The 16,219-nt window shown below is 40.3% G+C and overlaps 3 protein-coding genes across 4 annotated transcripts in view; 2 read left to right on the top strand and 1 right to left on the bottom strand.

The window, feature by feature from the left end:
• LOC107670619 (B-cell CLL/lymphoma 9-like protein) overlaps nt 1–9,010 on the top strand; it is a 58,099-nt gene extending 49,089 nt beyond the window's left edge. Inside the window, exons 5-9 of the mRNA XM_016463265.1 lie at nt 3,455–3,629; nt 3,949–4,033; nt 4,397–6,827; nt 6,961–7,218; nt 7,418–9,010. Of these exons, the coding sequence (XP_016318751.1) occupies nt 3,455–3,629; nt 3,949–4,033; nt 4,397–6,827; nt 6,961–7,218; nt 7,418–8,643 (4,175 nt within the window). The 3' untranslated portion in view covers nt 8,644–9,010. The remainder of the gene's footprint in view (nt 1–3,454; nt 3,630–3,948; nt 4,034–4,396; nt 6,828–6,960; nt 7,219–7,417) is intronic.
• Nucleotides 9,011–9,239: 229 nt separating this feature from the next.
• LOC107670622 (C-X-C chemokine receptor type 5-like) lies at nt 9,240–11,430 on the bottom strand. The gene is made up of 2 exons (XM_016463268.1): nt 11,152–11,430; nt 9,240–10,572 (listed from the first exon to the last, which is right to left on the bottom strand). Exons 1-2 carry the CDS (start codon nt 11,206–11,208, stop codon nt 9,499–9,501), a joined length of 1,131 nt encoding a protein of 376 aa, XP_016318754.1. The 5' UTR covers nt 11,209–11,430; the 3' UTR covers nt 9,240–9,498.
• A 1,872-nt stretch (nt 11,431–13,302) lies between these two features.
• LOC107670620 (probable ATP-dependent RNA helicase ddx6) overlaps nt 13,303–16,219 on the top strand; it is a 23,185-nt gene continuing 20,268 nt past the window's right edge. For both annotated transcript variants that reach the window (XM_016463267.1, XM_016463266.1), the window contains exon 1: nt 13,303–13,409. The gene's annotated coding sequence lies outside the window, so the exon portion shown is untranslated. The remainder of the gene's footprint in view (nt 13,410–16,219) is intronic.

Below are 16,219 nucleotides of genomic sequence, written 5' to 3'. Positions count from 1 at the left end.
ATATATATATATATATATATATATTTTTTTTTATATTTATAACACTAAACTACTGTGTTATATTACATTGGCATTAAATACAGAAAACTGGTTAATGCTTCAGAATGAGTGTGTCTAATACAACAGCTGAGGGAGTGATGGCAAATTTGACATCTTTCTCTCTTCTGACCAATATAATCAATGTTTTAATAACACTTTATTTTATGGACCAATTCTCACTATTAACTAGCATGCATATTACTAGCATATTGGCTGTTTATTAGTACTTCTAAAGCCGATATTAATGCTTTATTCTGCATGACCATATTTTAGATCCCATACCTAAACTTAACTACTTTATTAACTATTAATGAGCAGCAAATTAGTAGGCAAGAGTTGTAGTTAATTGTTGGTTAATAGTGAGAATTGGACATTAAAATAAAGTTTGACCAATTTTTCTTTTGCTATTGGAACAAATAGGAACACAGAAATTATATTTCTTGTAGTTTCTGTTCACCACCGTAAAAGATTACTCAACTATGACAACTTCCACTTTTGAGAACCCTGTAAATGTGAAGAGTCTGTTATGAATAAATGTATATTAAGAAAAGTAAAAAAGAAAAGTAAGAATGTTTAAATATAAATAAACTGATAATTAACATTTATGTCACAAAATAAAGAGTAAATACACTACTAGATAAAAAGGTCATCTAGATAGATAGATAGATAGATAGATATAATTATTGAGTTTTGATGATCATTTTTAGAAAAAACTTTTCCATAAGACCATAAGTCTTTATGGAAGAATTTTAGGGACTATTTTCTAAAGGAATTGCAAATTGTATTTTCAGTTGTGTTTTCCATATGTGGATGCATAAATTGTGACATAATGCAAATGCAATTGCAAATCTTGGATTACCGTTTGTGTTTTTCCCATGTCTTACGAGTTATGAGCCTGCCATATTTAAATAGCAATGTCTGCTTTTTCACTTTCTCTCACTGTGTCACTGTGTCAATTGCAAATAAAATGTACAATACCTTTTGAATATTGTCCTAAATATCATTCCATACTCATAACTCTTAAGACATGGGAAATTCAGTTGCAAATGGACTTTGCTTTTTCATTTGAAATTTGGCAGTCACTGTACGTTCACGAATGCGAAAGCGCAAACGGTAATGCAAGATTTGCAATTGCGTTTGGATTATGTCACAATTTATGTGTCCACATATGGAAAATGCAATTGAAAATACAATTTGCATAATTGTCCGGATTATTTTTCCATAAATCCTATCATTTAGAAAACATATAGCAACCTAATTCAGAGCAATCTGAAGGAGCTGAGTTTGTTGTATATAGCCTGAAAGCACTACGAGGATTACAGTCAGAAATTTTACTCTTATAATAATAATAATTTTAAGTTTAAATAGAATAACAGTATGTTAGCCAACCAAACTTACTTTTACAAATGCTCACCATTTAGATCTTGGCCAACTGTCAGATGTTAAAACAATCATTTGTCTTCCACTGCAACACCTTACACTCATACTCTCCTAGACTTTTTTAGTGTCATCTTCAAAGCTTTACATTCTCTGTGTGTGTGTGTGTGTGTTGCGTGTATTATTGTGCATCTGTCGGTTGCTGACCACAATCCTAGAGTGTGTGTGTGCACCCTGCGCTACCTGCTATTCTGTACCAGAGAAAAGTTGAGAAAGAGGCATTTGAAGACTTGTTTGCATAGCAAACAAAAAACCGATAGAAACACAAACAGCCCTAGTAACGGTTATGAACTGCACTGCTGTTTCCTAGTCATTCCATATTAACATCAGTTTTTATGCCACTTAAATTGACATTCTGAAAGAAATAAAATTATATGTATAAAATGCAGCAGTGTATAATGCATCATATTAAAGATGTGGGACTCAACACATGCTGAGTTTATCTATACTGACAGCACTTAAATTTCATTGGTTCTCGTGTGTATCATCAGTGTAGTAGGCTTGAATGTCAAAGTGTATGAAACTACCACTGCATTAAAAAAAAGATAATTAAGGTGGAGTGAACGTGCTCAATTGTCATAAAAATACTTATTTTAAACAAATTATAAATTCTAATAATTTCTATAATTCACCCAAACAGCTTCTCAACACAGAAAAGGCATACTGTATGAAGACTTGTTTGCATAGGAAACAAAAACTGAAATAAGTGTCTTAAATGGATAGTTCAACCAAAAAAAGAAGTTATAGTCATCATTTAAAGACCCTCATGTCTGTTCAAACCCGGTATGACTTTCTTTCATGGAACAAAAAAGGAGAAGTTTATCTGATTGACAGCCTTAGTCACAATTAACTTTCATTGTACAGTATAAAAAAGGATGCAATGAAAATGAATGGTAACCAAGGCTGTACATGTAATGGCTAAATCTCCTTTTTTGTGTGGGTTTGGAGAAACATCAGGAGTAAAGAATTTTCATTTTTGGGTGAAATATTCCTTTAAAACTACCGATCATGACTGACACAACTGGCATACAGTTATTGATAAAACAGCAGAAAACGTAGGGCAACAAACAGCCGTATTGTGCTTTTATTTACAATATTTTTCTATACTGGTGAGTTCACTATTACTAAACTAGTATGGGTTTAGTATGGTTTCTAAGGCATTCATTAACTACATTCATCAACTACAGCTTATAGTGCTATATATATATATATATATATACTGTGTATATATGAAAAAGCAATTGAAATATTATAAATGTGAAAGTGTATTGTTGGCATTTGACTGTGAACTTGCCATTTAATAGTATTAGAGGTATGACATTGAGCTTTAAAGGCTATTGTCCCCTCTTGTGAAGTAAGCTCAGCCTTCCTTATCTGTGTATAGACACGTGACTGAAGGTGTGTCGTGAAACATTACCTGCACAAGCGCAACACAACACCCCTAACAAACTCCGTATTGCCATTTAAGGAAAATGTCCCACTCTGTAATCTGTGTAAAACCTGTGACCTTACCAGAGTCATATCAAAATTTAAGATTAAATTAAGATGAATCAAAGTTTTCTAATATCTTGTGTGCTGTAAGCTCTGTTCACAAATTTACAACCAGATTTCCATTCATTCTGTGTGACATTCATGAGACAGAACAAGGCCTGTTTATTTTTTATTTTGTACAAATCGTCAGTGTTTCATATCTGCCCACATAAAATCATGACGTAAATGCTAAGCCATCTGATGTTCATAATGGAACTGAAGCTCTGGGAAGTTTTCTGTGGGATTTAGCTCCTCCTTGTGGTTTTCTGGAAGATTTTTTGGTAGTAAACAAACATTTAGGTTTTTGGATTGACATTTTTATTTTGTCAATAAAACACTGACATATGACGTCAAGTGAAAAACTTATAAATACTGTATGTAACAAGATTATTTTTCTGCCATTACAAATATTTTATCAGTCATTCACTTTTTTTGCCTATCTTCTCAGGTGAGCATGTGATGTGTCCTAGTCAGGGCCACTCTGGTTCATCTGCCACAGGCCACGTTAGTGATCCAGGAGGTCCAGCATTAGCTTCTGGCCATGGACCTGGTATTCGCACAGATCTGCATCCTCGACCCCCTCAGCAAGTAGTGTATGTCTTCACCACCAGCCTAGCCAACAGGTCAGTATGATCGCTTTGTTCAGTGCCAGTAGACTCTGCAGCTTAGCAAACTGTTTTGAACAAATTAGATATTTACCATACATTGCCATGTCTAAGCCGGAAATTTCCATGAAAGCCACAACAAAGGAGTTGATTTATATGCACGTATCATCTTAGCAGCCAATTTTCCACTACACTCTTTTAACAGATGTAGGAGTGTGCTTTTACAAGCCATTGTCCCATGACTGAATAGAAAACTATGAAAATCATAGGAAACAGGTTTTTTCATAATTTCTTTGTTGTTAAGTAGATTTAACAACCCTTTTTTTATTTTCTGCAGTGCTGCAGAGGCAGTGATGCATGGCCACACAGACTCCATCCTCTTGTATCACCAGCAGAATGTCCCTCGTACCAAGCTGGAACAGGTCTGACTATATGTGTAGACACATGGTATACCTACATGCCTTCATAGTTTTGTTATATTAAGTTAGAAAATTACATGGGTTTGTTTGTTTGTAATCATGAGCCATGTGTGTATGCTCTTAAAATACTAAACTAGAGTGGAAAAATTGTATCATAACATCCACACTTGCAGGTGCTTGGTGGCATGAGGCGCACCGTATTTGTTTAAATGGCTATTTAAATCACAATGCTCATCTTTGTTCCTGTTTCTGTTTTGATGAGAAACAGTACAGTTCAGGTCTTTTGTTATGTATTGTACTGAGATTAATAATGGCATTAACAACACCCCTTTCTTTCTCTCTTACCTTTTTTATCTGTCTGAGCAGTCTTCTGGCATTGGAAAACTCTCCAACCCGACAGAGCAGATCAGCTGTAGTCACAGTCCGCCCATTGGCACACCCAAATCCCAAAGTGGTACACCCCGGCCAGCTTCTGTTGGTGGAGTAGTGGGAGGACATCTTCCAGGCACCAGTACTCCTTCTTCCACAGGCCATCCAGATGGTGAGCCAGCCCAAACCCACCGAGGAGGAGGAACGTCAAACAGCAACAGCCGCTCTGCAGTTCATTCACTGGGCCAAGGAAGTTCAGGCCCACAGTCTGTGGGAGTTTCAGGACCAGAAGGAGTGGACAGGCCGGGTACGATTCCCCACCATGGTGCAGGTGTGTCTCCATCATCAGGTCCCTCTGCATTATCTGCACACCATCAGCGTGAACAGGGCCAATGTGGAGGGCCAGGAAACACACATGGCCTCTCTAAGGAGCAGCTGGAACATCGTGAACGCTCTTTACAGACTCTTCGAGACATTGAGAGGTTACTTCTTCATAGTGGAGTCGGTGCAGGCCATGAGGAACCAAGAGATCCTAATGGCAATCCTAATGGCACTAATATTAACAACAATAATAGTAATGATGGAGGCAGAGGTTTGGAAGATGGTGAGAATGGTGGGGGGAATACTGCTAATTGCCATAGCAACAATGCTGGTATGCCTGGTATGCCCCCTGTTGGTGGAATGAAAAAGTATGAGGAGCCGTTACAGTCCATCATCTCACAGACACAGAATCTTGGTGGGCCTGGTTTGGATGACTCCCTGATGGGCCCACACCATGGTATGCCACCACATTACCACCACCTCTCCTCACCGTCAGGGTTAGACATGGGGCCACTTCTGGGACCCGAAGGTGTAACACAAGAGCAACTAGCTTGGAGGAAGCTACAAGAAGAGTACTACCAGGAGAAAAGGCGGCAACATGAGATGAACCCCCACCAGCATCCCCAGCATTTCCGCATGATGCCTGAGATGGGCATGCCTGGGGGGCCTCCAATGCTGATGAGAGGACCCCCACCACCATATCATAGTAAACCTGGTGATCAACAGTGGGGGCCAGGGCCAATGGTAGGGGGAGGAATGGGAGGGAATTCACGACTAAAAGACATGCATCAGGAAGGTCCTCGGGGGCCAAGGTTTCTTGGACAGATGCGAGGTCCTTCAGGGGGTGGGGGTTACCCAGAAAGTCCTGGAGGAGTTTTAGGTATGGAGGGGTTGGGGCCTCAAAGACCTCCAAGGCCAGGCATGGGTTGGTTAGACGATATGCCTCCAAACATGGGTGGTGGAGGCCAATTTCATGGGTGCTATCCTCCAGGGGGACCTGGGGGACCTCCCCAGCCCTTTCAGGGTGATTTGGATCGCCCCATAACAAGGGAAGAGATGTTCCGCAGACTCCATAGATTGGACTTGCAGCAAATGTCCAGACAGCAGCAGCAGCAGGCAGGGCTTGGAGGTCCTAGAATGATGGATAACACTGGGGGACCAGGCTTCCCCAATCCTGGAATGGGAGGAGGCCTGCCCTCCCGTGCAGATCCAATGGACTTTCCTGGTTCTCGGACTATAATGGGCTCTCCTAGTGGTGGAGTAGGCAGTGATGGTGGCCCCACAATGAGAGACATAGTTGACTCTTCTTTAGGGGGTAACCTCAATATGAATATGGCCATGAATATGAATCCACAGGGACAGCAGTTGTTGGCTCAGAAACTGAGGGGGGGTCCTGGAATTGGCGTATCACTTGGGGAGATGTTGAACCCTGATGACATCTCCCGCATTAGGGCTTCACAGAATGGCCGGGGTGGTGCTAACAAAGGAATGATCCCTGGCCCAGATGGACCTCTTCAGTTCCCCAACCAGAGCTCCTTTCCCAGTAGTCAAGGTGATGGCTCATATATGCAGCAGCCAGGTCCTGATATGTTTGGACGAGACCAGCCAGGTCCTCCCCACATGAGCAACACCTCAAGACTTATTCACATTCCCATGAACAGTGGCTCAAGGGGTACAGAACTTGGTGCCCGACACGCTTCCGACCTGCCCATTAGTGTTAACCCAATGGGCTCCCCAGCTATACCCCCATCTCACCAGCTCAAATCGCCCTCGGTTAGTCAGGAGCCATCACCCCTCATGCCTTCACCCTCTGCAGCAGGCCTGAAATCACCCAGCCAACTACCACAGAGTGGTCCAACTCACCCTCCTCTACCAGCAGCCTCTGGGGCTGGAACACCCTCTTCCACCTCTATCAATTCCCCCCAGGTAATGGGCCCTTCTCTTGGTCTTCACTCACCATCTGGCTCCCCTGGACACCTTAAATCTCCAACTATGCCTGTTGCTTCACCTGGCTGGAATGCCTCACCCAAGACTACTATGCCTAGCCCTGGAGGGCCTACTAGTGTCAAGGTCGCAGGCAATGGAGGGAGCAGCTCCACTGATACAGGTAAAGGTACAGGTACTGATACTGGTATTCATTGAAATATGAAAAACTTTTCAGATTTTCTGGGTTTTGAGTTATATTTATGCTTTAACATGAATCACATTTTTTTATTTGTAATTTTTTATGTTTATATTAGGTATGTCCCTGCCACCTAGGAGTTCCAACTCAACGCCCATCAGTCAGCCTTCTAACTCTGTCAATCCTAGCATGTCTTTCACATCCTCACCAGATGCCCCTCCCTCCCAGAATCCTTTATCCCTAATAATGTCTCAGATGTCAAAGTATGCCATGCCTAGCTCCACTCCGCTTTACCATGATGCCATCAAGACAATCGCCACATCAGATGATGAGATGCTACCCGATAGACCCCTCCTTCCTGGAATCAACATGTCAGGTACAGATTTTACAGTACATTTGATCACCTGTTTTAGAATCCAGAACTAACACTGCATCGAAAGTGATAATATAAGAAAAAAAAAATGTTCTCCTCCAGATCATTGTTTGATGCCCTGTTATATTATTTGACCTTTACAATTGTTTTGTTTGTTTAAAAAAGAAGTTTCATTAAAATCATTACATGTAACCTTTATCAGTAGGCAACATGGTAAATCACCAGTCGACGCAGATGCTCCTCACCTCGCAGGGTTCAATGGGACCTAACAGTGGTCCACAAAGTCCAATGGGAATGGTTCTCCAAGGAGGCCCACAGCTATCCCACGATCATTCTGGACCTATGCTCCCATCCCCTAACCCTATGGGAATGCCAGGAATGACCTCAGTAATAATGGGAGGTGGAGGGGGACTTCCAGATGGAATAGGGCCCTGTAATGTTTCCCCAATGCATCCCCAAAACCAGATGGGAGGATTCCCTCGCATGCAGGGACCTCTTCACTCCCCTATTGGTGGAATGGGGCAGCAGTACCCCCAGCGCCCTGAAGAGGTCTTACCACCCCAACAGATGCACCTTCTAAGCAAAAGCATGTCTCACCAGCGGCCTCCTCACCAACCAGACTCTTTTCCATCCATGCCCATGGGTGATGGTCCAGACCTGAGTGAGGTCATCAGGCCTACACATACAGGCATTCCTGAGTTCGATCTTTCACGTATCATTCCTGCAGACAAGCCCAGTAGCACCCTGCAGTACTTCCCCAAAAGTGAAGCCATGTCCCAGCCACAGCAAAATCCTCACCAGGGCCAGCTGCCTCCACAAGCTTCTTCTGCTCAACTTCTCAAACAGCTCTCCTCATCTGGACCTCCCCATAGCAACGTCCCCTCCTCCAACCCCCATATCGCTAACCTACAGAACATGATGGCTGAGCAACAGCTGCCCCTACACCCTTCACATTGTGGGATGCGTCCAGGTATGGGCATGCCTCAGATCGGCTCCAGGGGCATGGGATCAGGAGGTGGGATGGGGCCCATATGCCACCCAGGGCACATGATGGGCAGGACAGGCATGTCTCCACAACAACAGCTCCAGCAACAACATCACCATCAGCAGCAGCAGGCCATGATGGCCAATAACCTCTTACAACACCCATCCCACCCTCCTCGTGGCATGCTGTCTCCACAGCAGCACCCTCATAATCTTATGGCCCAACAGAATCTAATGATGATGCAGGCTAAGCAGCGGGGAATGGCTCTCCCTGGGGAGCACTTTGGCCAGCAGGGCGCCCTTATGTCCCCTCAGGGGCCTATGATGGGACCTCCACATTCACAGTCGGGCATGATGGGCCCCCAGAGTCTTAGACAACGGAGCATGTCACTAGACAGCCCATTGGGCTACGGGCCTGGAAGTATGGCCAACATGCCATTTTAATCTGGCTTCTCTGTAAAACTGTAAAAACTTTGTTGCTTAATGGCTATTTCTCATTTGGACATGTTTTTATTGCCACTGACTAACTGTGGCAATCAAATGCTAAAAACGTTGGTTTTAGTAATAATTTCTTGATGCTGAAGTTAACTTTGGGTGAAAAGAAAACTATTGTGGGTTATCATTACAGTTAAGTAACAAAATCTGAAGCCATTTTTTAAGATACATGTAAAATATGTATATTTCAGATCAATGTGTTTGATTGCAAAGGCAAAAGGAAAAAAAGCCTCTGGGTTTCTATGTTCTAATTACATTCTGGCTACTAAACTGTTGTGGAAGGTAATATATAAATATCTATATATATATATATATATATATAGTTGCTGTAAATAGGATGCAATTTGTGCTTGTTTGCAACTGTTCTGTATACTGTGTTTTATTAGAAATCTAATAACAAATATGAAAAAAAAAATCTGTTCACTTTGTGTTGACCTTGTTTGATGTGTGTGAGGGGACATTTTTGCTGATGATCACAAAAAAAAAAATCAGATTAATAGGATTATATCACTTTTTATTTCCAAATATTTGTTACAGATCCATTTGTTATCTTGTATTTAACAGAATCCATTCAAAACACAATGCAAAGCATTACATCATTTTAGGTATGGTGCTTAGATTTGCTTATTAATGAAATTCAACCTTTGACTAACAGATTGTTCAAATTTATATTATTTCAAGCGCTCACATTATGTGCATTTAGTCATGTGCAGTGATTGGCTCAGTGTGCAGGCAAAGCTGAAAATCACAGATAGTTGGCGATTTAAAGAAAAAAAAATATGTACAAAAAATGCTCAGCTGCTCTTAGATATATTGGCTACTTGTTGTGGTAGTAACAGCCTCTGAGACAGATACCCTGTTCAAATTTTTAGTGCGCAGACCTGACAGGCATACACGCAGACACTTCATCTTTGCGAGCAACTGCAGGAGGTCTCTTCGAAAACGGACCCCAATGAAGGCATACAAGATTGGATTCAGACAACAGTGGGAAAAGCCAATGCTCTCTGTCACTATTATCGCCTGTTCCAGTGTGGTGCGAGAATGGCAGCTCTGCTTAGCACCCAACATCACCAGGGTATGTATAAAAATGGTGATGTTATATGGTAGCCAGCACAGGCAGAAAACCAGTGTAACCAGAAGGGCCAGTCGAATTGCTCCCTGTTTCTCCAGACTTCTCTGGCTTTGGCAAAGAGTGATGATTACAGAAGTGTAGCAGTACCCCATGATCAACAGAGGCAGAAAGAAGCACAGCAGGTGTGTGATGAAGCGGCTGGTCAACTTCCAGTTGCTTGCATGGATGCCATGGTTGTTGTAAGAACAAGATAACCTGGTAGAGTTGTTCTCTTCCTTCACAGACAGGAACACCATATTGGGAATGGTCACAAATAGACATAGGAGCCAGAGCAGTGCACAGGTGAGGTGAACGGTCTTAGGTCGACGGGTCTGGAGACTGGGGATGGCGTGCACAATGGCGAGGTAGCGATCGAAGCTGATGCATGCCAAAAGCAGACTCCCACACACCAGATTTAGGCGATTAACAAGGCCCAATAGCTTGCACAGAAAGTTTCCAAAAGGCCACCCAGCTACCCCTTGAGTAACTGCAAATGGTAAAGTGAAGAGGAGGAGCAGGTCAGCCAGTGCCAGATGTAGCAGATAGATCTCTGTGATGCGCAGGTTCCTCCGCCGTTTTAGCAGAATGGTCAGGAGGAGGCCATTTCCTGTTAGGCCCAGGAAAAAGACCACACCATATACAAGAGGTTGAAACACGGAGTGAAACAGATGCAGTGGGTTATTTTCATTGGTGCAGATGTACAGTACTCCATCAGAAGGTCCTTCCGTTATATTTTCATAGTCATTTAAAAGGTCATCCGGAAAAACCTGAAAATACACATTTCAGCTAGATCAACAACAGAGGATTTTTTTTTTCTAGACACCGCAATATTTGCATCAGACGCCCTCCAATATAAATCAATCTGATTATTACTATTATTTTTTGTTCATACTTTGCACCCTTGCTTAATCATTTGCGATTTTTTTTTTTTTAAATGGAAACAATTAAGTTGCATACAGCAAACAGTTGTATAGCCACTTGTACTAGTTACAGGAAGTCATTTAAAGGAAATCTCACTTCCTGATTTTTTTTTTCAGTCTTTAAAATGAAATTAATTATTAATAATACAATTAATAATTATAATAATAATATAGCAAACTGTGATTAAGACAAATACAATTTTTCACAAGAAACACTCTAAAGATATTTAATGTGAGCATTATTTTTGTTGTTCTCAAAATGTACAATTAATTTAATATTGTATGTTTTTCTATTTATTTATTTATTACAGGAAGCAGATTAAATAATCGTTGACTAGGCTACCAGTCCACAGGAAACATCTAACCATAAATTAAAAATCTAACCATTAAAATAAAAAAAGGAGTTGAGAGTTCGGAAATACTCACATCATAAATGACTTTCTCTGTTATTTGCGCCATGTTTGTCTTGATGTGAGTGACCATTATTTTCTCAGAAGTGTGCGTCCTTCACTCCGGGTTGAAAGGAATGCAGTGTTTCAGTGATAAAACCCCCTCTGAACAACCAACCCATGATTTACGCTCAGAGTTTCAAGACACGCCTTTTTAAAATATACCTCCTCAAGGACTCGCACTCACCTTATTTGAATTCTTTACAAAAAAACAATGAAAGAAACCCACACATTTCCTTCACAGAACAAACACATCCCCCGCTATCCTGCAATTCAGATTTATACAGTACTAATTTGCATAGTTTTAACACTTGCACTAAACTTGAGTTGATCATTATTGTTGGAAGCTGCAGCGGTTTTCTTTTTACCACTTGGCTGACCAAACCTTAGCACCTAACTGTTTTCTCAGCAGTCCGACTTGGTTACAGAAACCTATTTAAAATCTCCACTTTGTTAAATAAGTAACTTTGGCACTTTGGTTCTGGCAAATACGCTGCATACATAGACGTTTTGCGGACAAATAGCCTATGAATATATAAAAGTAAACAAACAGAAATTGTGATATGAATTATTTTACAAAGCTAAAATTTGTTACAATTGTTTTATTTCTATTTCTTATTGAAATTAAAAAGTAAGCACAGATGAAGGAAAAATCATTGCACTTTGGCCACTACATAATTCCAATATTTATTTAATTACTTTATCATGATCCAGATGTTTAAATAATAATAATAATAAACTTTTGAGTGGTATAGTGCAAATGTAACCAATGAAAATACATTTTTTAAAACATAGCCATGACATTTGAAAGTCAAGCATCCATGTTTGTTCAAAATTTGGGGATGTGTACACTAAAAAATGCTGGGTTGTTTCAACCCAACTTTGGGTCAAATATGGACTAACCCAACTTTTGGGTTAAAAATTTAATGTAAAAATTTTACCCAACGGTTGGGTTAGTCCATATTTGACCCAAAGTTGGGTTGAAACAACCCAGCATTTTTTAGAGTGTATGTTTTATGGCTCCCAAGTCAAATTATGATTAATTATAAATATTATAAATCTGGACTCTACATAACATCTGATAAGTAGGCTACACGTCAGTGTTATAGTTAGTGCGTCTTGCTAAGGCATGCATCACTTTCACTATTACTCATATTCGGGTGTTAGATGTACCTTAGATGTTCACTTCAGCATAAACCTCAAGTAACCACCTACAACACTCTTGAGAGTTTTGCACGGATGAGAACTGCTCACTTTTTTATTTTGTATTTTCTCCTCTCAGAAAATGTAAAACCTAGTTGTGAAAATGATTGCTACAACCATGAACACACAATGAGTATGTGAAGCGTGTCGGAGTGGCTCCAGTTTAGTATCTAGGGGAAAAAATCATTTATTGATAACATGCACATTGCTTGATTGTACTCTCTCTTGTTACCACTATAATGAACTTTGTAGCTTTAACTATAATGGGACTATAAAATTAATCTATCCATTTTCCAACAGCTTGTCCTGTGAAGTTAAAACCCAAATTCAGTTCATTTTGTGAATAGACATCAGTCTAATTGGTAAGGAAGAGTAATTCAGCTCTTTAAGGCAATTAATTAACTATCTCTGAACCCCACAGGTGTCCCTATCAACAGATTCCTACTTTGTACACACCAAACCTCTTCAACACGTATGAAATAAGTAATAATAATAACAATAACAAGTATTGTAGGCATCCAAATTAATGTCAGACAGCTTTAAATCACATTAGCCTACCTCCAATTAGCCTAGCACAAACATGTTGACTAATTAAATGACTCACATTTCAAGTTTCTACCAAGAGCCAAGGAAAAACACGCTCAGGTAAGAATGAAACTGTGCTGCTATGTAATTATGAATATCTTTTTTAAAGGAGAAGTATAAGTGTGATCTCATTCGCCTACAAAGGACGCAAAAAATAAAACTGCAATGCATATGTGCAATATAGATTGTTTTAAAAACAAGATATATAAAATATTTTGCCTGTATTTAACATGAAAGCAGCAGTAAAAATGCTTTTACTAAATTATGTTAATACGCCTGGTGTTTTTGTAGATTAGATGGGGCTCTCATGTGACTGATTATGGGAGGGTTTAAAGATGACTGGAAGCCATTTTACACACTCGCTTTACACCCCTAAATATATGTCACAACTCTACACCTATAATTCGCAAACACAAACACACAGAAAGAGATCCTCAGCCACATTTGGTAAGTACACCGAAAGTTAAATTTATGCTGTACATGGTGAGATTTTAGAGCGGTTTTGTGGCTTCTTTTGTAGCCGAGTGTTAACATATTTGTATGTGGTGTCTTCTGTATATTCGGCTCGGTTACAGCATTCGGGGAATTGCTTTAGTAATGGCTAAATCTTTTCTATCCAATGTTTTATCGTTTATAAACAACCGGTGTTTAGTAGTTTAGACCGTTAATGATGAATCTGTGACTGTTAATTCGCGTGCGGCCTGTGTGTGGACGCAAAAGCTAACGAGCTCGAGCACAGTGCTAATGTTTGCTTTTTTACCTCACACAATTCAAATATGAAATTCTACTGGCAACAAAAGCAACATATTAAAATGGCATTATTATAGATGTATTTCCTAATTTGTTACACGACATCCGACTGTTGAAGTTCACTGATAAGAAGCCGCCAGCGGCAGCTGCGTAAGTTAGCTAAACATTAGCATTAGCTGCGTTACAGCGAGTTTCACGTTGTGCGTAATCAAGACGGTTAAAATTTAACAGTGTTAACCAAATAACAACACTGCTATATTGGTTACACTGAGATACATTGGTTTGCTGTGTTCGGTAATTGAGTTTCGTGAACGATGTACTTTCGGTTGTGTTAAGCTAACTAAAGTGCATTTATATGGTCTCTAATTATATCCAGATTCCACAGCTGTTTGGCCAAAGTGCCACTGCACCTGTTTTACAAACACAACATCAGCGAAGTCGTCCTGTTAATGTAGCTACATGAAATCTGTAAATGGTTGCGCATCAATCAGCGAGGCTGTTTTAAAATTAGGCCCATCATGTTGACTTTGTGCCAGGTGCTGTTGCCTTCATTACTGAGGTCAGATTTGACATTAAATAAGGTTTGTGGTTTAGTTCATATGTACGAATCTTGCAAGTTTTTCCCTTTATGGAGGCTTTCAGTTTGTTTACAAGAGATTTTATTTTTACAGACTACGCCTAGACTGACTAGACTCTTTTGCTCCTCTAACATTACAATTTAGTGAAAATGTGCTGCTTTAATACCACAAATGATAAATTACTGCTCACATTGGTCTGTATTAGTGATGGTATAATAACCAGGACACATTTTGCCATTTTGAGATTATGCAATAGTAAAACCTCATTCAAAACAAAACCTCGCTTGTCACTTTCAAAATGTACCAACTGGATTGTCAAAAATCACTTAAAAATAGTGATTTGTGAATCAAGTAAATATTGTATAAAACAAGTTTTATAATCGGCAATTCTGTGTCTAGTTTGCCATGTTTTAAATAATTTATATATGCTGACTTAATATTGGTCATTTGCGCTGTGTGGGGGATATTTTATATTCTGTCAAAATCTAGCAGGGTTTCCGTGGGATCTTAAAGTCTTAAATGTAGTTGTATCAAATTTAAGGCCTTAAGTCTTAAATTGTACAAGAAAGTCTTAATTATGATTTCAATAAAATCGACGGAAAGACCAGAATTGCGATTATGGCTCAATGTGACGATTAAACTTCAAAAGGCTTTGAAACATGAGCGCTGCACGTTCAGTCCGGTGCTTTGCTGCTTTATGTTCTGCTGTTATCGGGGAAACGGTTATATTTCTCCCAAACGCGCCACCTGCTGACAGAGAATGAATGTGCAATTTCAATAAAACTGTTGTTTTGATCAGAGTTCAGACAAATGCGAAAATCCACCCATGTTTTTACATTGCAGACACGCAGAGCTTTAAATGTGAGCTGGTGGATCGATAAGAAAACAATATATTATAAAAATCTTAATAGGGGTGGGCGATATGGTCTGCGGTAAAATCGTAACAAGTTAACGATGTGCGATTTGACATTATCGAGTATATTGCGAAAAGCAAACAAAACACACCTACAGAGTGCATGCATACATTACCTGATGAGTTAACATAGGTTAAACTAATGCATGTACGCATTTAGAATGCCTTCTTTCACTGCATGAATCAGTCTATTAAAATGCATTTAGAATTATCACATGATTCAAGATATGGGGGCAGAAAATGTATATTTATTAGGGATGCTCCGATCGATCGGCCGGAGATCGGTATCGGCCGATAATCACATTTTATGACTCGATCGGTACTCGCTACACTTGGCCGATCTCACGAACCGATCGCAATTTGATGTCAACGCGTGACGACGTACACAATCATGTCGTCGCCGGTGTGGAAATGCTATGATGTTTCGAGAAACAATGAAAAATTCGCTATTTGTTTATGTTTTGCATGATGATATGATAAGTGGATGGTTCATTTTTAACAGCAGATTCAGTGAATTTAGAGCTGATCTGCACCTCACTGCACACGTCTGCGGCGCGTTACGGGTCCACGGCTACCAGAGCTGATCGCGTCTGCTCTAGTCAGTGCTTGTTTATACCGGCCAGCCGCAGCACGTTTCTGAAGCGGCTCTCCGCGCTGCTTGGCTAAAAATAGTCTTTTGTGAGTGGTCACAGCGTGGAGGACGGAACAAAACCTCGTCAGAGCAGTAAGGGATAACGGTAACATAACACGCTGATCGTGGCCTGCTTTTAAATGAACATTTATTTATAAAACAAAATATCTTCTTTGGCCATATTAGCCTACTCCAGTGGTTCCCAACCAGAGCATGTGAGCGAAGCGGAGCGGTGTGACGCTCCGCTACATTTTCCGCTCTATGGACGTGCGCTCCACTCAGTCGCTCTAACCGCCCAAGCAAGCGCTCCGTTAATATTCCGCTCACGCTCGCCGTAAACCAATTCCCGTTCAGATCCCGCTCCGTTCTGTAAAGAACAAATTTG

Source organism: Sinocyclocheilus anshuiensis, unplaced genomic scaffold (genome assembly GCF_001515605.1).
Source record: "Sinocyclocheilus anshuiensis isolate Anshui unplaced genomic scaffold, SAMN03320099.WGS_v1.1 scaffold140, whole genome shotgun sequence".
Classification (NCBI taxonomy): Eukaryota; Metazoa; Chordata; class Actinopteri; order Cypriniformes; family Cyprinidae; genus Sinocyclocheilus; species Sinocyclocheilus anshuiensis.
Note: the sequence above shows the minus strand (reverse complement) of the source record. Positions and strands in the feature narration are given on the sequence as shown.